Source organism: Brugia malayi (genome assembly GCF_000002995.4).
Source record: "Brugia malayi strain FR3 genome assembly, contig: Bm_027, whole genome shotgun sequence".
Classification (NCBI taxonomy): domain Eukaryota; kingdom Metazoa; phylum Nematoda; class Chromadorea; order Rhabditida; family Onchocercidae; genus Brugia; species Brugia malayi.
The window spans coordinates 36497-60097 of NW_025062302.1; the positions used below are offsets into that span (position 1 = coordinate 36497).

Below are 23601 nucleotides of genomic sequence, written 5' to 3' on the forward strand. Positions count from 1 at the left end.
TTACGTAAGTTAAGGGGCGAGTATTAAGAATGCTTTCCACTTCGATAATCAGTGTGATTAGTTCCCCTTCCTTAAGCAGTCGTCTACCGATAGCTCTTCTTAAACTCCTTTTTGTTAGGCCGATTAATCTTTCGTAGATTCCGCCGCTCCATGGTGCTCTCGGTGTTATAGTCTTACATTTGATTCCTTTCTCAGCAAGGAAATTAGAGAGTTGTGATTCTTGCGTTTTTATGGCTTGAAAAACTGCCTGAAATTGGGTGGCATTGTCCGAAAGAATGAGTTCGGGATAGCCGCGTCGCGCAACAAATCTTCTTAATGCAGTTAGGAAACTTTCCGCTGATAGATCGTCCACCATTTCCAAATGTACCGCTCTGGTGGTGAAGCATGTGAACAAGGCGATCCATCGCTTTGCTTTTTCCAATTGTATCTTCACAGTAATCGGCCCCAAATAGTCGAGGCCAATTCGTCCAAACGTTCTTGATTCAGTGATCCGCTCTTGCGGATAATTTGGCATAGGTGGCAATTTGAATGGCTTGGCTTTCCAGCGTTTGCAACTCATACAGCGGTTTAACACCTTCTTGACTTCAGCCCTTCCTTTCGGAATCCAGTAAAGCTTTCTTATTCTGGAAATAGTTTGAGGGATACCTCCATGATGCGTCGTTTCGTGGTGGTGTTGAATAATTAGTTCTGTTATTCGATTGTGTCTGGGGAGATATATTGTTTGGGATGAGTATTCCCTGTCGTTCGGCAATTGTAGTCTGCTTTGGAATCTCCAGTACCTGTCTGCATAGTGCAGATTGTACTTTTCCACTTCTTCTGCTGTTATACCTTCCGATTGGGATTGTTTTATTAGTAGTTCCGCAGCGAGATTGTAATCCTCGGGTGTAATCGGATTCCTTTCTGATACGCTGCTTAACCAGGTTAATTTTCCTTTAGATAATTTTTTGAGAAATTTTAGTATTCTTACTGTTGTTCTTATCATCTTTGTCCATTTACTGAATCGTTTTGCCTCCAGGAGATTGATTCGATTTGTATTGATGATTTCTTCTGTGGTTGTTGTTGCTACTATATTCTTATCTTCTTCGTTATCCTCTTCTTGTGGAACGTCGTATTCCCAATGAGGCCAATTCGGTTCATTACCATTGATCCATGTGGGCCCGCTCCACCAAGGCTCGTAACTTATTAGACGAGTCGGAAAGGTTCCTCTGGTAGCAATGTCTGCTGGATTGTGTTCGCTTGGGATATACCGATATGCGAATTTCGCCATTTGTATTTCTTCCACACGATTCTGTATAAATTTTGGTAGGAGGCGAGAATTGTTTTGTATCCAATGTAGTGCACAGCGAGAGTCCGACCATACCACTACCTTTGGATTTTCTAATTCCATTTGTTTGATGACAAACTGAGCTGCGCGTACACCGATGAGAATAGCTAGTAATTCTAGCTTTGGTATCGTCATTCCTTTAATAGGTGCTAATCGTGATTTAGCAAAGAGTAACGACGTATGCGTATTTTGATGGGCGTATACTACTGCAGCATATGCCACTGTAGATGCATCGGTGAAAACATGAAAGGTAATTTGTTGTGATAAATCGATTGTGAATCGCGGGATTTCCTTGATATGAGTTGGGCATTCTACCACAAGATTGTTCCAGGTTTCAATCAATTGATTGTCGAGGGGTTGATCCCAATGTATGTTTTTTCTCCAGAGTTCTTGGAGAAATATCTTGAACGGTACTATCAGTGGTACTAGGAATCCAAGTGGGTCGTATTGTGAGGCGATGAACCGTAGAATAGTTCTTTTTGTTGTTGTTTGTTCGGTCCATGGATTTAATGTTATCTGGATATGATCCTTGTGTGGATTCCACTTAATCCCTAATATTTTCTTTATTTGACTCATTCGTGCTCGGTCTGACTTGGGTAGTTGCTCATTGAATGTCTGGTCATTTGAGAGGAATTCTCGCACGTTCATTGACGCATCCTTGAAAACTGATTTTGTTTCTTCATATTTATTCAAGGCTTCCTTTTCATGGCTCGCTGATAAGATGATATTGTCGACGTAGAGATTCTTCTTGATTTCACGTGCAGTTTCAGTCTCATAATGTTCCAAATGATAATTGAGAGTTGCTGATAATAAAAAGGGTGACGATATCACTCCAAAGGGAACCCTTTTGAATCGATAGCATATTAAATTATCTCTGTCCACCTGTTTCTGAATATCTTTTACCCATAGAAAGCGTGTGCAGTCCCGTTCCGTTGGCAGCAACTCTAATTGTAGGAAGGCTTTTTCGACGTCAGCTATTATGATGATTTTCATTGTTCTTAGTCGAATTAATATTCCAGCTAAATCGGGAAGGGTGATAGGGCCTCGATACAAGACATCGTTTAAGCTTTTCCTGCCTCTGAGGTGAGCGGAAGCGTCATAAACTATTCTGACCTTTGTCGTGGTGTTATCTGATTTTACCACTTCATGATGGGGCAAGTAATGGATAATACCTTGATGGTTTGTGAAATGACTTACCCTTTCGATGACATTGGATCTTAACTGTTCATTGATTGTTTCATTGTATGTGGTAAGTAGATGTTGGTTGCGGTGAAGTCGCTTGATTAACGACTGTAAGCGTCCGAGACATAATTCGAAATTGTCGCTTAATTTGGAACTGGTATCTTTCCATGGCCATGCGACCTGGTATCGTCCATCGGATTTTCTAATCGTTTTCTTAAATTGTTTTAAGGCTTCTTCATCGTCATTGATCTCGGGTTTGTCTTGTATGCCTATTAGTTACAGTTTCCAGAATTGATCTAAATCTGGAACGTTGATCGTGTTAGCGGCGTAAACTATTTGTGAGGACATTCGTGAATTGGGAGAAATTTTCTTTGTATAGCCAGACCCAGCCAGGATCGGGCCCACTTTAGTGTGGAGCAGTGTGAATCCCGATTGCAGATTCTCTGCTTTGTCGAAATTGATGAATTGAAAGAAGTGGTTGGCTCCTATTAATATATCCGGTTGCTTCCATTCACTGTGGAAATCAATTGTTGGACTTCCTTTGAGGGATCGTATGTCGCTTTCACTTAAGTTGACTACTTGTAGTTTGTTTGTTAAATAGTCCACGGTGTTCGCTTCGAGCAACACTGTACGGTCCTTTCCGATTTTTATCCCTATTTCAATTCTGGTGGTTAGGTGCGTGTTCGGGTCCTTTTTGCCGAATGAAGCGATGTTTAATTTCCCTTCATCTGTTTCGTTAAGCATTAGTTGTTTGGCTAAGTTCTTTGAAACAAAGGATAATTGTGATCCAACGTCGAATAGGCTAAAGCCCTTTGTTGAGTATTTGGATTAGTTGGGTTGAACACATTTATCTGCTTGCATAAGAGTAGGATGCGCTTGTCACGTTTCTTCTCTTTTTCGACTATTATATTTGTCGTGGTAGTGGAGTCTGGATCCTCTGGTTTATTGGGCATTTCCTTGAATTTGTTAGGGCACAGCGCGGAATTGTGTTGACCCTTGCAGTGGAAGCAATTCCGTTTCTTGTTTTTGCATCTGGCTGCCATATGTCCGATCTTGAAGCAGTTGAGGCAAGCGTTTAGTTTCTTCAGACGTTGCAGCCTTTGTTTGAGAGTGGGATAAATCTGGCACTCTTCATCCCAGCGATTCTTGTTGCATAGTGCACAAGGTCTTGATAGGGCTTTGATGATGGGTTTCTCCGGAACAGAGGTTGTTAAGGCTGAAGTCTCATTGGGATTGTGTCGTGGTCTTGGCTTGCCTTTTATTGGAGATTGATTCTCCATATTCCCTTTAAACCATAGGGACTGGCTTTGTACTACTTCTTCGTTCACAGATGCAAGCTCCGTGAGGAAGTTTCGGAGTTTGGTGACAGACCACGATTCCTGCCTCTTTCTTCTGTAAACCTGTTCTAGGATCCAGGTTGGCAATTTCCCTTCCACAGCTATTTCGATACCGGACTGCTCTAAATTCTCACCGATGGCTTCCAATTGTCGAAGTGTTCGCTCAATGGCCTCAAGCGTTGCTTTCCACTCTCTATCGTTCTTTTTGATGGAGTATAATTCGGTGAACAAGGCTCGTTTGATGGCGTAAGGCTGCCCAAACTTTTCGACGAGGACATTTCTTACGATACTGTAATTCTCCGGAGTTATGTCATAACCTCTGATAGCTTGGAGGGCGTCTCCTTTGAGACATGTGATGAGATAGTTTAGTTTATGGATATCGGGAATTGCTTGTTGATGTATAGCTGTATCAAAGCTATTCCAGAATTCCCTCCAGCGTCTTGGATTCCCACTGAATGTGGGCAGTGGTAGTTGTGGGAGATTTACTGTAGGGTATTTACCCGCTTGTGTGGGTTCCTTGGGTTGAGTTGTTTCCTCCCTTACCATAGACTGATTTAGCCGTTGTAATATGAACTCCGAATCATTTTGATACATTTTTAAAATGACTACAGTTTGTTTTGCTTGTAAAATTAAGTTGGTAATACCTGATTCATCGTCGTTTATCTGAAGGTATCGATCTTCTTCTTTTCTTTTGGTTGAGACTGAAATCTGCTGGATGAATTGTTTCCACTCTGTATTGACCGATTCCAACGCCTCTATGTATATTTGGATATGCATGATTTTTTCTTGGGTGATCCTTCTCCGTTCCTGATGAAGACGGATTGTTTCGTCGGTTGTTGTCATTTGGTCGACCGAATCCAAGTTCAGACGCTTGATTTCGTTGAGGACTTCACATAATCTTTGTTTTGTTTGGTCTGCGGTTCTGATGATGATGGATGACATGTTCCCGGCTCGTGGCACCATAAATTTGTTGTGAATGGTTTGAATTGGGTTGGTTTACTTGCACAATTGAGTCGAGTGCTCAATCTTGGGTAATTAAACCAAACAAGCAATCAGTAGTAGGACAATTTAGTGAGGACGATGAGCTAAGCAACGGGGAGAGTGGGAAGACTGCCCCGGTTGAGTGGTAATTGCCCTTATATAGGATGATTTGAGGGTGGAGAGATAAAGCGATTGAAAAATGGAAGCTAGCAAGAAGGCTATGGAAAGATAGTTTTTGTAAACGGAATTAGATAACAAATAAGGATTGGAACAGATGTGCATTAGATAATATGACAGATTAGCATGGGAATTTGTTAACACATTACCATCTATGAGTCATTAAGGAATTTGAATTACAATAAAACTTACAATAAATGATTAACATGATTTGCTTAAATATAAATACATTGATTTAAATTTGACCTTTTGCTAAATTCGATTGTTCGGTACAAAGATTATTTCTAGTGGAATTTCGAGCTTGTTCTCGACAGTTTTACATAAGTTTTTTAGTAATAACTACTGCTTGAACAATTAAATTTAGGTGTTCAATAAGTAAAAAAAAAATTTTTGTTATACCAGCATTTGTGACTATTATAATCAATAATCAATCAGTTACTGCTAAGAATTATTAAAAAAGTGCAAAAGTTGATTTAAACGATAGATCATTAGGTTATATTGACGGCACCAATAATTATATCAAATGTAAATTATACAAAAGATGTTTTAATTTTTCATACATTATTATTTAAACTATAAGTTTTTAAATACTTTAAATTAATTATATTAAAAATGATAATAAGTTTTTAATAATTATATTAAAAATAATAATAATAAATTTTTAAATACTTTAAATTAATTATATTAATGAAATAATGATTATATCATATTTTATTTGGGTTTATCATAACTTCGTCTTTCTTGAACAATCCTAATCTATTTTATTGAATTTTGTACAATGGTATATCGGGAAAATCCTAAAAATACTTTTTATAAAGACGAAAAAAAAAATCCTGTTGAAAATTTTTTTTTCTTTATAGAGGTGATCGAATATGTTTATCACCGTAAGCAAAAATTATTCTAATTTATCCAATTCACTTAGGAATGTATAATTTTATGACAGCAATTCTTATGTGTAAATGATACATAACTATTTAACTTTTCTAAGTGTGATATCATTTCAATGATAATTTCCAATAATACTTAGCAAGATTATCATCAGCAATTAATTATCAATTTAAATCTTCATACATCAACAATCAATTATTCGTTTAAATATTCATAGACGTTTTCTTTTGTACAAAACAATCTTAGAATTTAGGTCTTACTGAAATCTAACTGCTACACAATTATTCTTTTCAACAAAATTCCATATTCACACATTTTTTCGTTAACAATCTGATAGAAAAATACAATCTATAATTGATGAATGGATATATATTCAATGGGTTATCTGTTCATTACAATAATGTCAGCAAATGTGATTAATTAAACTCAAAATAAAATTTTTGTTACCTAAATATATCATCTTTGAGTTATCCTAGAATTAAAAAAAAAAAAAAAAAAGAATACCCTAGAATTAAAAAACTATGTCCAAAACTGAAAATAGCGATCAGAACAAATCAATAAGCGTACTGTGATTGACTCGTCACAATCAATGTAAATTTACGTTTTCTCTGATACTTGCCTTGTATCACTTCGATGTACTTTATTCACGATAATCAATTTTTTTTTTGTTATTCACTAATTCATCAAAACTATGACTATCTCAAAATTAAAATTACTCTCTACATTTATAGAAATACATGCTGTTGTTGAAGAAATAGGAATGACCAAATTTCATATCGGTTTATTTTTAGCAAAAATAATTCTGCCAACACAACTACAAGATGTCTTTCTCCTTTTCAGCTTACAAAATTTAAATAATGGTAGAAAGGGAAGGATGGAAATGGTTAGAAGAAGAATGGCCAATCTGGGAATACAAGGTTAACGAGGATCATGAAGAATATGAAGAGATCCTAAAAAATCTTCCAGAAAAAAAAAAAGAAAACGATGATCAAAAGATTATAGGGCATTTTTTCTATCGATAAAACTTTTCAAATTCATCCACGAAGAACAATTTAACAAATGGTCAAGGATGGTAAAAAGTACCAAAACTGTATTGGCTTTGAGATTTATAAATTTAATATCCAAAAGAGGAATTCCTTGGTTATAAATCTCTGCAGAGAAAAATAATGACGATTATGAAGAAAATAATTAAGTGGAATTTATACTATAAATAGGAACTGGAAAATGGAAAATCGAAGTCGCTCGGAAAACTCAGAATTAAACAATTGCATGACTGAAATCTTCATACAACGATAACAGAAAGAACTGTTTCACACCGGAATGACTAATACGATTTCAAATTTGAGAAAATAGTTTTGGATATCGAAGGATAACAAAAAAAGTCTTGAATAAGTTTATGGCTATAAACTGCTAACTAATTATCTAGAAATTTGAGTAAGCTGTTTTTGAATATTTGCAAATTAGTCTGGATTATTTGGACGTTCTTTAAACTGAACCGGAGATGACAAAATGATGAGTTATTTTCTTGTCTTCACATGTTTCACTATTAGAAATAGCAGATAATTTCTTCGCAAAAAATTTCTTAAATGTCTTTAGAAGATTTATAATCCAGATGGTTATTCAAAATTAATTCTAAGTAACATCAGTTGGTTATCTGAACTATAATAGGATAAGAAACGCAATGGAAATAGAAAATATATTCAGTATTCGTCCACTAATTGATGTCAACTTCTGGCAACTTTATATTTCTAAAACCAATTGATGAGAGAGGAAACTCCTGACATTTGCTTAATAATATTTACTGGAAATAACGATAACCGAAATATGCTTTTAAATACTTCGCAAAAAAAAACTCATCAAATACTGATCTAGTATAATAGAAAATCTTGATTTACATCGGAGAATATGGAAAGATTGATTACTCAACTAGTTTAAGAGAACGTACATAAGTAGAACATAATTTTCCAAAGAGTAGAAATAAAAACAAAAATTGTGATGCAAATATTTTACATTCAAATATTTTATCGCACAAATTATATTGAGTGAAGATTTATTTCGTAAGGAGCTAAGAGACAAATCCATTGGTCGGTATATCATATAATTGATCCACAAATCCGGAGTAGATAAAATGCTGTGCGGGGATGACAAATCTGCAATAGTATTGAAAAAAAAGAATGTTCACAAATTTTAGAAATAAAGTAAAACGCTGAATTTAAAATCAATAATATATGAAAAGTATAATTTAAAATACTCCGCAAATAAACAAAATGCTAACTCATTAACCAGCTGAATTTTCAACTTTTTTGATTACCATACAAAATTTTCTGATTTGATATCTATCACTTCCAATCGCTGTAATCCGATTTTCCTTTACACAGTCTTTTTAATTCCCATTTTTACATCCAGTAGGAAATTATTAGATGTTTAACTATAAGAAAATCTCTAATAGAGAAGACCATGTATAGAACTACTTTTTTTTTCTTTTTTTTTCGAGAATAGGAAAAATGCATTACTTATTCAAATATGAAAAAACAAGAACCAAATGATTTAGATTGCTTGAAAGGAACGTTCCATTAATTTTTATGAAAAATTTTATAAATAAGGATATAAAAAAGAATGTGAATGAAATACCTTTTTCAACTGAAATTCTAAAATCCATGCAATTGTGAATAGAAAGCAATAAATACAGAAAATATTTCACTCTTCCATGATGTTGAATTTCCGAGAGGAATTTCAGAGAGACGAAATTCCCGAGAGATAGCCTGTAGGAAATAAGAATTCTCTATACTATGCTGTTGAAAAAGCAAGATGACAGTGACTGGTCATCTTGCTTTTTCAACAAGATTAGGGTACGCTTATCCTTTTAGAACGCATAACAGTTAGCACATTTTTGTATTTTTTAATGTAGTTATTTGGAATGGAAATTATGTACTTTGGTGGATTCTTTTATTTACTAAATCGTTTGTTCAGTTTCTCTTCTTCTGTAATATTTTTTTTTTTTTTTGTTTTTTTAAATCAGTAAATCAAACTGTCGGATTATTTATTGACTTTATATTTCTTCCAAATTTTCTTGCTATGTTCAGCTTAATAATACTTTAAATGTATTTTAGGTTTAGGGATTGATCCCTCATTCTTCCATTCCTACTCCTTCCAATTTTAACTTTTAAAACTTTAAACCTGTTTTGACATTTCTGTATTTGTTAGTACAATTGTTGGGGATGGAAATTCTTTTAATCGGGAATTGCAATTATTTCCCTTGAACGAGGAAGTCCTAGTAAAAGTCATCAGCTCACTTTAAGTACATTTCTTTTTTTTAAGGTAAACATGCTAGCCACATGCAACCAATAAAGCTTTCCATACGTATGTGATATTTTTATGTTTCAGTTGAATTGTCGTATCTACTTTGAAACAGTCAAATTGTGCAATATTCTGAATTATATCGCTTTCGCCAGAGACATCTCCGTCTGCAACTGTAGCTCAGTTCAAAATTTGATTTGAAGTGTTTGCTGTTACTTCGCGAGAAAATTCTGTCATTCTTATTGACTACATATTTTTTACCTTAGCCTATATCACTAATTAAATTCATTAATACTGTGTAATTATTAGGTGCATTAATAATGTCATGGCAAGATTAAGTTAATTGTAAAAATATCATTATTAATTAATATTCAGTGAAGAAGTGGTATTAATTTTAGTTAAAGTAATAATATGGTTAATAAAGCATTTAAGTCATCTCCTCTACATTTTCATGGGAAGTCTTTTTAATCAATAACTTCCTTTATGGAATTGATGGAAGAAATGAAATATATGTCACGTTGTGATTTCTTAACAGGTACAATTAAGACATCGCGGTGAGGAAAAAAGTAACTTTTGAGACAGGTGTTAACATAAATGATCAAAGTGACAGTTAATGGTTTTAAAAATATTTCAGTCAGTACAAATAGTTAGATATGCTTTTGTATATGCATCCTCAAATCTCTTGCTGATTTTCATCTGTAATACATTGTTGATTACCGATCAAATATTTAGTCATTCACTGATATAAATTTGACGCTCTGCTGTAGATCGCATAATTATATAGCTTTATGAAATGATTAAGAAGATTCTTTTCTTCCCCAGAAATTTATTTCTATTTCATTTATATAATAATCAAGGGAGGAATACATATGATCAACTACATTCATTAGTAATATAACAATAGCGATATTTATTCGCAAGTTCTTCGTACACAGCATGCAAGATTACTTGTAAATGAAATCGATACAGAGAATATAAAAAATCAAAACAGAAATAGCAGAGGGCATTTATTTTGTTTAAATTGGGCAAGTTTTAATGATTCTTCATGTGCGATTTCAAACCGGATTTAGTCTGAAAATCTTTACTGCATACAGTACACTGGTAGACAGGTCTATTCATGTCATGAATTACCATGTGAGTCTGCAAATGGTGTTTATGTATGAAACCTTTTCTGCATATCGAACAACTGTACGGCTTTTCACCAGCATGAGTCGTCATATGTCTTTTCATATTATGGAGATCACCGAAATTCTTTTTGCATATCGAACAACTGTACGGCTTCTCACCGGTATGAACCACCATATGTGCTTTCATACTGCTGGACTGAGTGAAATTCTTTTTGCATATCGAACAACTGTACGGCTTCTCACCGGTATGAATCACCATATGTGCTTTCATACTGTCGGATCGACTGAAATTCTTTTTGCATATCGAACAACAGTAAGGCTTTTCACCGGTATGAATCACCATATGTACTTTCATACTGTCGGACCGACTGAAATTCTTTTTGCATATCGAACAACTGTACAGCTTTTCACCAGTATGAGTCATCATATGTTTTTGATTATGCCCGAATTGAGTGAAATTTCTCTTGCATACTGGACAACTATACGGCTTTTCACCGGTATGAGTCATCACATGTTTTTTCATATGTGTTATTTCCTTTTGACATATATCACAACGCCGTTTCTTTCCTGTGCTTTCTTTTTCTGGTTCAATTACTTCCGTCAGTGTTTCGATTGGAACAAGTCGTCGCGGTTTAATTCGTTCATCACTCACTCTTTTCACTGATAAGCCTTGCGATTTATTTCCTTCCTCTTTCACTTTTGATATTGATAAATCCAACGGTTCTGTTTGTTCCGTTTGCGCTACCTTAAATGATATGAAATTATCAATGAAAAATCACTGTGAAAAATTTAAATGCCGATGGTATTGTGGTGTTATGTTGTTTTTTTTTAACTTTATGTGGACTTACTGGGTTTCGAATATTGCTCAATTGGAAGACAAAGAAGAATAAATAGATGAAATGCATGTCAATGAGAATAATTTGTTGCCAATTCTAAAAAACATTCAAATTTATTGACGGTTGCTTCTAAAGAATAATATCGCTGCTATTTGACAAATGCGCAAAGGAGATATTTCTTCAAGTAAATGCTTATACTAAATATATTAGTTTATTTACAAATTTATCATCTAATTCCAAACTCAAAAGTTTGAAAAGAGGTAACGTCTTCTGTCGAAATGAATGAAACAGAACTTGCTGAATGAAAATTGTAGGAGAGTGTGACAGAGGCCAACCGATCAATTCTGTTAGATATTGTTCGATAATCGCATGTATAAGTTCTCATTCAGATGGGGGTGGCAAACTACGTGTATTGATAACTTACGTCTACGTATAATAACGTATGTATAGCAATAATAATAGAATATATAATAATGTATAATAAAATGATAATAGCACTACTGCTTAATCCTTTATACTGAATCATTTCTTTTCAGCTTCTGTATTTTATTGTTATAAATAATTTATGCAAAGCAGTTGTGACACTTTTTGTAATTTTATTATATTTCGCTTCAATTTTTCCACATTTTCAAATTTTTGGGAATATTAGCAAGAATGGAAAATTACATCGCTGCATCTTTTATAATTGATAATGTTAAATTTATAAATGCTAAATGATTTCAACAGATCTTTCCAATCTTTTTCTTGCACACATTCTAACATATTTAACATACGTCCTTTGTTTCCTTTAACTGAAGGCATATCATATGGACATATGATATTACAAAATGGTTGAGATAACTGTGAATACAAATGACTAAAATGATTTGATTGATTTGTTTTTTATCCTCAAATTCTAAAATAAATATCAGTAGTAATTTCCCAGATTTCCTTCAAAATCCAAAAGCTTTATTTATTCAAAACAAATCCTTTGCTCCACGAAACTAATCACTTTTGTTTCTTGTCGCTTTCTTTTCCTCCGTTGTTTTCTTTCTTTTGCGCTATCAATTTTCTGACATTAGTCAATTAATTTAATTAATTACAAGTAGGCAATTAAACAGTATTGGTAGACACAGTTGCATCACGCAAAAAAAAAAAGAGTAAATAGAATCTGGAATAAATAATGCAATAAAATTGAAAAGGTCAAATATATATCACATGGCGATTCCTTAACGGGTGCAATGAGTGACATCGCAGCGACAAAAAAATAAAATTAATTCGGTTGGTAAAACTTTTGGGATATCTGTTAACATAAATGATCGAAGTGAGAATTATGGTTTTAAGAATATTTCAGTCAGTGCAAATAGTTTAAACAGTTGTGATATTGTATGTGCCTCTTCAAATCTCTTGCTGGTTTTCATCTGTAATACTTTGTTGAATGCCGAATAAATATTTAGTCACTCTCTGATATATGTTTGACGCTCTGTCGTAGATCGCATAATTAAACAAATTTATAAAATGATATGTTGTGATTAAGAAGATTCGTTCCCAAAAATTTATTTTCATTTCATTTATTCAATAGTCGAATTCAATAATCGGAGGAATACATATGAGCAATTCCATTTCATTACTAATGTAGTCATAGCGATACTATTATTCAAATTTTTCGTGCATAGCATGCAAATGAAACCATTAGATGAAGTTAACATTAAAAAACATATTTGCAAGAATAACAAAGAAGAAAAAGATATTAGTATGCATATACGATCAAAGAACAAATAATAATTTGTCATAAAAAATTAGTAAATATTCAACAATAACAGAATTAGCAGAGTGCATTTCATCCGTTTAAAGTGCTCAAGCTTTAATGATTCTTCATATGCAATTTCAATCTGCATTTAGCCTGAAAATCTTTACTGCTTATCATACAGTGATAAGTCTATTATTCATTTGATGAGTTACCATGTGAGTCTGCAAATGGTGTTTATGCATGAAACCTTTCCTGCATATCGGACAACTATACGGTTTTTCACCAGTATGAATCATCATATGTTTTTTCATACTGTCAGACCGAGTGAAATTCTTTTTGCACATCGAACAACTGTACGGCTTTTCACCAGTATGAACCACCATATGTGCTTTCATACTGCTGGACTGAGTGAAATTCTTTTTGCATATGGAACAACTGTAAGGCTTCTCACCAGTATGAACCACCATATGTGCTTTCATACTGCTGGACTGAGTGAAATTCTTTTTGCATATGGAACAACTGTACGACTTCTCACCAGTATGAACCACCATATGTGCTTTCATACTGCTGGACTGAGTGAAATTCTTTTTGCATATGGAACAACTGTACGGCTTTTCACCAGTATGAGTCGTCATATGCCTTTTCATATTACAGAGATCACCGAAATTCTTTTTGCATATGGAACAACTGTACGGCTTCTCACCAGTATGAACCACCATATGTGCTTTCATACTGCTGGACTGAGTGAAATTCTTTTTGCATATGGAACAACTGTACGACTTCTCACCAGTATGAACCACCATATGTGCTTTCATACTGCTGGACTGAGTGAAATTCTTTTTGCATATGGAACAACTGTACGGCTTTTCACCAGTATGAGTCGTCATATGCCTTTTCATATTACAGAGATCACCGAAATTCTTTTTGCATATGGAACAACTGTACGGCTTCTCACCGGTATGAATCACCATATGTGCTTTCATACTGTCGGATCGACTGAAATTCTTTTTGCATATCGAACAACAGTAAGGCTTTTCACCGGTATGAATCACCATATGTGCTTTCATACTGTCGGACCGACTGAAATTCTTTTTGCATATCGAACAACTGTACAGCTTTTCACCAGTATGAGTCATCATATGTTTTTGATTATGCCCGAATTGAGTGAAATTTCTCTTGCATACTGGACAACTATACGGCTTTTTACCAGTATGAGTCATCACATGTTTTTTCATATGTGTTATTTCCTTTTGACATATATCACAACGCCGTTTCTTTCCTGTGCTTTCTTTTTCTGGTTCAATTACTTCCGTCAGTGTTTCGATTGGAACAAGTCGTCGCGGTTTAATTCGTTCATCACTCACTCTTTTCACTGATAAGCCTTGCGATTTATTTCCTTCCTCTTTCACTTTTGATATTGATAAATCCAACGGTTCTGTTTGTTCCGTTTGCGCTACCTTAAATGATATGAAATTATCAATGAAAAATCACTGTGAAAAATTTAAATGCCGATGGTATTGTGGTGTTATGTTGTTTTTTTTTTAACTTTATGTGGACTTACTGTGTTTCGAATATTGCTCAATTGGAAGACAAAGAAGAATAAATAGATGAAATGCATGTCAATGAGAATAATTTGTTGCCAATTCTAAAAAACATTCAAATTTATTGACGGTTGCTTCTAAAGAATAATGTCGCTGCTATTTGACAAATGCGCAAAGGAGATATTTCTTCAAGTAAATGCTTTTCTAAATATATACTAGTTTATTGACAAATTTATCATCTAATCCCAAAATCCCTGTCATAACTCAAAAGTTTGAAAAGAGGTAATCTTCTGTCGTCTTCTGTCGAAATGAATGAAATAAAACTACTGAATGAAAATTGTAGGAGAGTGTGACAGAGGCCAACCGATCAATTCTGTTAGATATTGTTCGATAATCGCATGTATAAGTTCTCATTCAGATGGGGGTGGCAAACTACGTGTATTGATAACTTACGTCTACGTATAATAACGTATGTATAGCAATAATAATAGAATATATAATAATGTATAATAAAATGATAATAGCACTACTGCTTAATCCTTTATACTGAATCATTTCTTTTCAGCTTCTGTATTTTATTGTTATAAATAATTTATGCAAAGCAGTTATGACACTTTTTGTAATTTTATTATATTTCGCTTCAATTTTTCCACATTTTCAAATTTTTGGGAATATTGGAAAGAATGGAAAATTACATTGCTGCATCTCTTATAATTGGTAATGTTGATTTATAAATGCTAAATGGTTTCAACTTTAAATTTGCTTTGTGTTGTGTGCAAATTAGGTTATTAAATTTTTTTTACGATTTTCATATTTAACACCATGTGATGTAGATAGCTGTCAAATGAATTCTTATTGATGATTTCCAATACTTTTAAACTTTTCAAATGCCAATTGCAATGAAAATATGAAGAAAAAAGGCGATGGTAATGATCCTATCATTTACTGACAGTAATCAGCAACGTTGCACAATGTGTGGTTGGTATAACTTAAATGCTGAACGGAAAACCATCAGTTTGACATCTAATAGCTGTGTAACCGATAGGGTTGCCTAATGGCTTCACACGGTATGCTTGGACTGGAATTATCTGCAATTCCAGACAGTTAAACTTAAGGACAGGCTTCAATTTTTTCCTAAAAGATGTGACAAGATGTAATTTATACATTTTTAATATACGTCCTTTTCGTTTTTTTTTTTTTTTTTTAATTGAAATTTAAATAAATTCAAATGACTTGCAAAATAGTGGAAGGAAGATATTAACAGTTGTTTATAAGTCAGGATCATTTTGACAAATTCAAACCTTGATTTAACATTGTCCAAGTCGATTTATGTTAAATATAGGAATTCATCATCCAAATGAGCACATGGAAGGTAAAACAAATCACTTGCTGAACTGCGTATAAGAAAATGCTTTTAATGATTCATCTTTAATCCACTTTCTTATATTGAATACCCGCATAATGCGGAATTCACTTTGCTTGTTTCTGAATTTGATTTTCAAATATATTTAATGGTAATCATTTTATTCAGAATAATTTGCTACCTTACAGTCAATTTCTTTATTTATTCGAATAATGAACTATTCGCTATCAATGATTGAATAAGTTAATAACTAAAAATGATATATAATGCAATCAACTGAAATCCACCTGAAGTATTTTTGACCAATTATACCAAATTGCCACAGTCAATGAATAGACGATTTAGCAAACTTTTTAAAAATGAATAATTCATCTATCATTTAATGCCTAATGAGCAAACATTTAAGATACTAAAAATCTATTCCAAAAAAACAAAAAGACGATGAAAAAGTTTATGAACTTCTGATTTCAGGATAGACAAATTGAAGATGTAAAGGAAAAATTTATCCAAATGAGAAAGGCTTGTCAAACAAAGGTAAAAAAAATTGAAATAACCTTCGAGCATATTCCAAATCATATCCAACCGATTCATGAAGTGCAGACATCTACATTTTTTTTTATTTTTATTAATTTCTTAAGAATTATCCAATTTAATCTGATAAAAAAACAAAGTAAAGAGATTTATTTGGACAGCAAAATGTTCATCTTTAATAAAGAATACGACTGGATAACTCAGTAGCGCTACATTTCTTAGTAACAAATAAATTCAATTTGATTACTGATTTCAACTGTTATTTGTTATTAAAAAGTGTTCTCATCTCAAACCTTATTTTAAATTCTTTTTTTTAGAAAAATCTTCCATTCTCGTATTTACATAACATCTTACATTTCACTTCCTTCTTTTACGTTAATCTGAACTCAAATAATCAGGAACCTAGAAATAGAAATATCCGAGAAGCTATTGCTTGCTCTAACGGATGACAGGACTATGCTTCAACTAGAAATAAATTGCAAAATGAAATTGGTTAATTTTGATCAATTTTTCAGTTCCAATTTTTTGCATATTTTCAATATTGAATGCCATGAGTAAAGAAAACAAAGAATAGTAACTTCAAAATTTTCGTTGATTTAATCCATAAAATTGTTAATTTGAGTATAAAAATTTCCAAAATATATTTCATATACTTTCTCTGAAAAAAAGCTTCGTTTTAATACTGAAATTAAGGATTGCAGTGAAGCGAATTGTATCTTTATAATTTTGATGCTTTTTAGAACAGTTGCCAGCAATGCCAAATCTACCGGAAACCAGAATAAAACCTTCGAACAAGTTGGTTTAGATTACTTGAGTCCTCTTCTAATTAAATCTAGTTAAAAGATGGTCGCTCTTTTTACATGTTTTACTACCAGAGCAGTACATCTTGAAACGACAGAAAACTTATCCGCCGAAAATTTTTTGCATATTTTTCGAAAATTAATTGCTTAACGAAACTAGTCCTAAGCGATAACGCCATCATTTCCAACTTTTATTCAAGATTATTATGAAAAAAAAAAAAAACGCTTATTTTTTGGCAGCAAAGGGCATGATATGGAAGAAAATAGAAAGAAAACTTTTAAAAGAAAGAGAATTGATAACGCTAATAGCAAAGATAAGGAATGCTTAATATCCGAGCATTAACTTACATAGGCTTTGATGAATAGAGTCATAGGCTCAATCGATTTCATTTCACCTATTGCTTCATTAATATATATTATAATCCTGGCTACGGAACATAATTCCTTACCGGAAATTAATTCAATTCTGAACAAGTTTTGGAAAAGTAATCTACTCCTATGCTACATTTGGGTATGCGCTAAGAGAATATAAATAGTCTCATTGCATACCGCCGCTGGGCCACTGACGCATTAGTGCTTTACGTAACTTCGGTAGTCCTATGCTAACCAATTATGATATTATTAATTAAGAGAATATGCTTCTTATACATTAAGGATTAAGGACAAACTAGTCAAATAGTGGACCAGTACTCTTATCACATTAGAGTTTTTTTGGAATTTGTGAAAAGAATACCTTACATATCTTAGAGAAGAACATAGACAAAAAGAACTAATCTCTCGTAGATTGGTAAAAAAAAATCTCGTAAAAAAAAAAAAAAAAAAAGGAATTTCACGTGAAAATGAAATAGTTTTATTAAATGAACCCTCGTCGTATGTGTAAATTAGCAAAGATAGTAAAAATTAACCGAGAATAGGATAGAAGAATAAAAAGTGCAGCAATACAAATACTTAATGGAAAACAGTTTGATCGGTCAATAACTATGCTTTGTCCTATGGAAATAGATGGTTCCGAGAACGTAAAAAATAAATGGAAGGAACGTTTAGAGAGACGAACCAGAAGTGTCAAAAACTACAAATTGTATCGAGTCAAAGAATAAGTCAAATTTTACGATTTTACGAAAATTTTATTATTAATAATAATTGTACAGATTATAGTAATAAATAATTGTATTGAATTTTCGGAAGACTGTTTAATTTTCAATTTTTAAAACTTTAAATTAATTGAAGCTTGCTTTGAATGATTTCTTTTAATCCAACATTTTTATAGCTTTCCATATGTATTCGATGTTTTCATATCTCTTTGAAACAGTCGTGTTATGGAATATTCTGAACTGTGTCGCTTTCTGCAAAAGATATTACCGCCTGTAACTGCAGCTCAGTGCATAAGAACTCAAAATTTGATTTGAAATGTTCATTATTATTTCCACAAGAAAATTCTGTCATTCTTGTTGACTGCATATTTTTTCCTAAGCCTTACTTATTAAGCTTATCAATTTGATATGTCTATGAGGTAAATTAGCATTTTCATTCTGATTTTAAACTTGAACTGATTTTAAACTCAAAATTATAAACTCGAACTTTTGTTGTAGAATTCATATATGTGGGTGAAAAAGTCTGATGCTATATTTACCATTCATTATTCACCTGTGTTTTTCTTTTATTACATTTCCGCCAGACAAAGGAAGCCTTGAGATTTCTTATTCACATGAGCGCCCGTTGGAAGGTTTTAACATTGTGCTCTCACTGTTTGTTTTTTTTTCTTATTTCCTATCTGCTTCACGTAATTTTTTTTTTTTTTTTTTCAATTAATTATGGAATAAAGCAAAAGAGATGTGTCGTTTACACAACTAACAAATCTAAAACTTCGCTTTGAGAAGAAATATCAGTACAATAAGCTTATTGCTATTAAATTTTGTCAACTGAAAATTGATTTCAATAGAAGTGATATGGATAGAGTTATTCGAATAACAAAATACCTTTTTAAATGACATTTTCATTTTGCTACGTTTTTATTATTCTGAAGTTAATAAATTAATTCTAAAAAATTTAATTACACTGAAATCATAAATAAGTCTGTCACTATTAAATGTTGTACTAACTTTTTTCTACTGCTGATAAATTTTGAAGTTTTTGAGAACACGAGGACTTTGATCTTTTATTTTTAACATATGGACAAATAAATGCCTAGAAAGTTTAGTTGCAAATCAATGGCCTGAAATATCATTTTTTTTTTATTAGATTGCGTCGAATTTTAGTTTTAAAAAAAATTGATTAGCCCACAAATATTTCATGCAAGCTTTTCAAACTGAAAAAGATTGGATAAAATTTTCGTTTAATTGTGTGAGCAGCTGAATAATTTCAGTTTGCCATGCTCATTTTAATTTAATAAACTATACGATAGAGAGAAAGTTGGATCATTTTGTGTTAGAAAGATCATTTTTGATGTAATCTGCTATGATTGTCTTCATACTAATCTTTTCAATTCTAATTTATTTAATTACACGTTTATAAGTAACTAATTCCATCGGTTCATTGCAATTATCAATGCTATAAGTGTTTTCGTGCTTTACAAAAAAGTTTAAAATACTGGAGTTCTTTTTTTTGAAAAATTTTTATATTCCTTCTGAATGCTTTTTCACAAATATGCTCTTATTTTTTGTAAAGCACGAAAACTTTTTTTTTCTAAAACAAGTATTATATAGTTTCTCTTTTTTTGAGAAAAAAAAAATTTTGTGAAGTATTGCCATCATTTTCTTGTCTTTACTTAATTTAGGCTTTGTTTATTGATGTTTAATCCAAAGTTGGTCCATCGAGTCTGGGAAATTTCTCGTCAAAACTGCGTTACTTTTGTAGTATCAGGTATTATTGGCTCAACTATAATTTTAGAGAGATAAAACATTCATTTGCTAATTAAATTATGATAGACTATGAAAGATGGCCAAACATTCGGACTTTCGGTTAGGTGAAATTTCGATTCTAAAAGCATTAATAGCGTTATTTTCCTTCTGAAAATATATGTGAAAGAGAATGGAAATGTTTGAGACAACAACTATTTATTATGGTGGTATTTTTAAACTTAAAAATTTTACTGAACTGATTTCCATTTTCAATTTATTTAGCTATGTATGTATCTGTAAATTAGCATTATAGTAATATTTTCAAAGAATTTTAGTAACATTTTTTTTTTTTTTTTTTCATTTTGTTTTATTTAATACTATGATTCTGAGTAAAAAATATTTTGAGTTTTATTTCAGAACTTACTTTAGGCATGCAACAGTTCATCTTGCAAACACTATATTTTATCCAAAAGTTATGAAAATAATCAATTTACTCAATATTTTACTTATCCAAAAGTTATGAAATAATCAATAAGAGATTTTAGATTTTAGGCTTAAAAAGTTCACTGTTTTATGCGGTTAGCATTTAAATGGCAATGATGTTATTAAATTGATGTATAACTATCTGAGTAACAGTAGTGTTAGTAGTAAAAAACTATGTCGACTTTAAAAATTCGAAGTGTAAATTTCCGTAAATTTCATCCCTTCTTTTGATTCATTTCATACCGGAAAACGTCGAATTCTTCAATAACTTAAGAACTCACCACATTTGAATCGAGAAAGATGGAATAAAAAAGATTAGTGATAAGCAGTTAGTCTGACAATCGACCTAGAAACGTGTCATTTTTGTTTTGTGATCTGAACAATATCACCGAACACTTTTCAGATTTTATTTCTAAATATGATTCTATTATTCCGCATTTCGTGATTATGTATGTTTGCATGCATTTATGTGAATATTTAATTATTCAATAAACAATTGAAAAATTGTCAAATTAATCAATTTTTTGATTTTTTTATTATTTACAAATCACCCAATTGTAATTCGTAAAGTGTTGTTGTTTAATTTTTTTTACGACACATCGCATAATAAATACATTTCACATGAATTAAGCTTAAAATAATTATTCTCTTAGAATATTATTTGAATAAATGCAAAAATATTCCGGAAAAAACATATCACTCGGTGAAATACATTCCGGATAGTATATAATCCAGAAACAATTTATTTTTTTTTCCCTTCTATAAAAAATTTCCATCTAGACCACTGAGTAAACAAAGCCAAAAAACGAACCGAATAATTTGATGTTGTCAATAAGAGATGGATCATTGGCGGTACTTCTATTATTGTTTATTGCGATAGCATTAGTCTTTTTGCAAAGAGCCAGTGATATAGAATCCAAGACAGACATACAAATTGGTCAGCAGGTATTAATAGGAGGATGGCAAGAATGCAGTCCGGATGACAATGAAATACAGGTTATTTCCTCTTTTTATTCATGCTTTTTTCATTTTTTTTCCCTACACAAACACTCTATCATTTTTTTAAGTAAATATTTTGCTTTAAATTTATAAACATTTAAATGTCATAAGTCAATTACATCTTTTACTTCACGTTCACGTTCCTACGTCTAATTTATCCGTCATGTATATATGTCTTTACCAATTCCTGTTAAATTTTTGTTCTGGGGTATTTGACATATCTGTACGAATTATAAGAATTATGTTTTTCTATTTGCATAGGAACTATTGCCAAATGTTTTAACTAAAGTAAATCAACAATCAAACGATGAGTACCATTTGATGCCAATCAAATTGCTAAAAGTTTCATCTCAAGTTGTCGCCGGTGTGAAATATAAGATGGAAGTACAGGTTGCTCGATCAGAATGCAAAAAAGTATGCTTCTAGTGGTAATTTCGGAATTTATAATATTCTTTAGCTTTCCTGAATCCTAATGAGAAATGACTGAAGGTGACATTTTGCCATAGGAAAATAGAGAAAGTGGTGAGGAAAAAGGAGAAGCAAAAAAGAAGAACAATTTCTTTGAAAACAAAGTAATGAAACTTGAAATATTCATTTAGAGCACTTTGCATGTCTCTTGAAAAGTTAAATTTTCAGAGTGCAAGTGAGCAAGTTAACTTGAAAACATGTAAAAAATTGGAAGGACATCCGGATCAGGTTTGTTGCATGTAATTTCAAGATAAAGTGAAAATGTTGACATTGAAATAATTTGACTGTAAGTAACATTTGGATTCGGAAATGAACCAATCGACCTGAATTAGATGAATCTAATCTTAATGATATTTTTTCTCTAATGCTTTATGTTTTGGGCTTTCACTATGTAAAATTGAAAGAGAAGAAATATATTCGAAGCGCTGTGTTATATGGCATGGCAGAGTAGAACATTCTTAGATCAATGTTCTCATTCAAACTGTGATGACAATAGTTTGAAATACGAACTTGAAAGTAAAATTCACTTTTGAGGATGTAAGCACTTGCCAAAAGGTACTTATGTGAGACTTGCACAAGGCATTAAATTATTTCTTTTAATTAATTTGAGTGTAGTAGATTTTGCAATGGATCAGTTATTGCAAAACATATATTTAGCATTTATTTTACATTTTAATTATGTATTAACTATTTTTCTAATCTTTTTCAGGTGATGACATTGGAGGTATGGGAGAAACCATGGGAAGATTTTTTGCAGGTGAATATTTTGGAGACAAAGGTACTCTCGTCAGTATGATTGTCTCTGTGATTATCAGTCCTATTTCATACTATTATTTTCAGTGCTTTTTAGTACTTTTCGATTTAGTGTTACGTCTTTTTTTTTTCGCTGCATTTTGTAATTTTATAAAAATTAATGTTTTAATTGGTGCATAAATATTTGGATTTGGTAATGCTAGTATGCTGCATATCAATTGATTATTTTAAGACACTTTAGATTACCTGAGACTCTCAGAAAGAATAAATTTATACTTGTTTTTCTTATCAATTGAGTCATTTAACTAAGTGCATTCCATTTTTTTAAAAGATGAATAAACTTGAGAAAATGTTTTATAATTTGCAATAAATATAAGAAACCACTCGCTACTGTAACTAACCATTTGCTAAAAATTACTTATGATTGCAGTGGTAGCAAGTAGCTGCAAGTGGTTACGCAGCAAGTGGTTACACGCACAGTACCGATGATTACGTAACAGGTGATTGTAAGTGGTAGCAACAGTAGCAAGTGGTTACGTAGCAGGTGATTGTAAGTGGTTGGACAGCAGGTAGCTGCAGTAAATGGTGGTTGCAAATGGTTATGCAGCAGGTGGCTGCAACAGCAAGTGGCTGCGAATAATAGGGCAGTAGATGCAAGTTAAAATACGAATAATAGCAGTAGGTGCCAATTAAAATACTTGCAACCACTTGCAATAGGTTGCTGTGGTGGTGAGTAGTGCAAATAACAAGAAATGCAGCAAGTATAGCAAGTAGGAGCAAGCGGTTCAACAATAATTTTACCAATTTTATGTTTGTTAACAACACTAAATTATGGCATCGTCCAATTTTAGTTCCTTTGTCTGTACTACTTGCTATACTTGCATCCAGATTCACTTAGATTCAATCAGTTAATATTATAAAACAGTATGATGCCTCATGTAGTGGTTT

At 32.3% G+C, this 23601-nt stretch overlaps 2 protein-coding genes across 2 annotated transcripts; one reads left to right on the top strand and one right to left on the bottom strand.

Annotated features, from left to right (window-relative positions):
- Positions 1–9216: 9216 nt before the first annotated feature.
- Bm17153 (Uncharacterized protein) lies at positions 9217–14974 on the bottom strand (the record flags this gene model as incomplete). Its single annotated transcript, XM_043082921.1, has 4 exons — positions 9217–9353; positions 10353–11058; positions 13091–14335; positions 14873–14974. The coding sequence occupies 4 exons, from the start codon at positions 14972–14974 to the stop codon at positions 9217–9219; spliced, it is 2190 nt and encodes a 729-aa protein (XP_042938855.1).
- Positions 14975–21255: 6281 nt separating this feature from the next.
- Bm17154 (Uncharacterized protein) lies at positions 21256–22696 on the top strand (the record flags this gene model as incomplete). Its single annotated transcript, XM_001902742.2, has 4 exons — positions 21256–21429; positions 21694–21846; positions 22069–22128; positions 22610–22696. The coding sequence occupies 4 exons, from the start codon at positions 21256–21258 to the stop codon at positions 22694–22696; spliced, it is 474 nt and encodes a 157-aa protein (XP_001902777.2).
- Between the last annotated feature and the right edge of the window lie 905 nt (positions 22697–23601).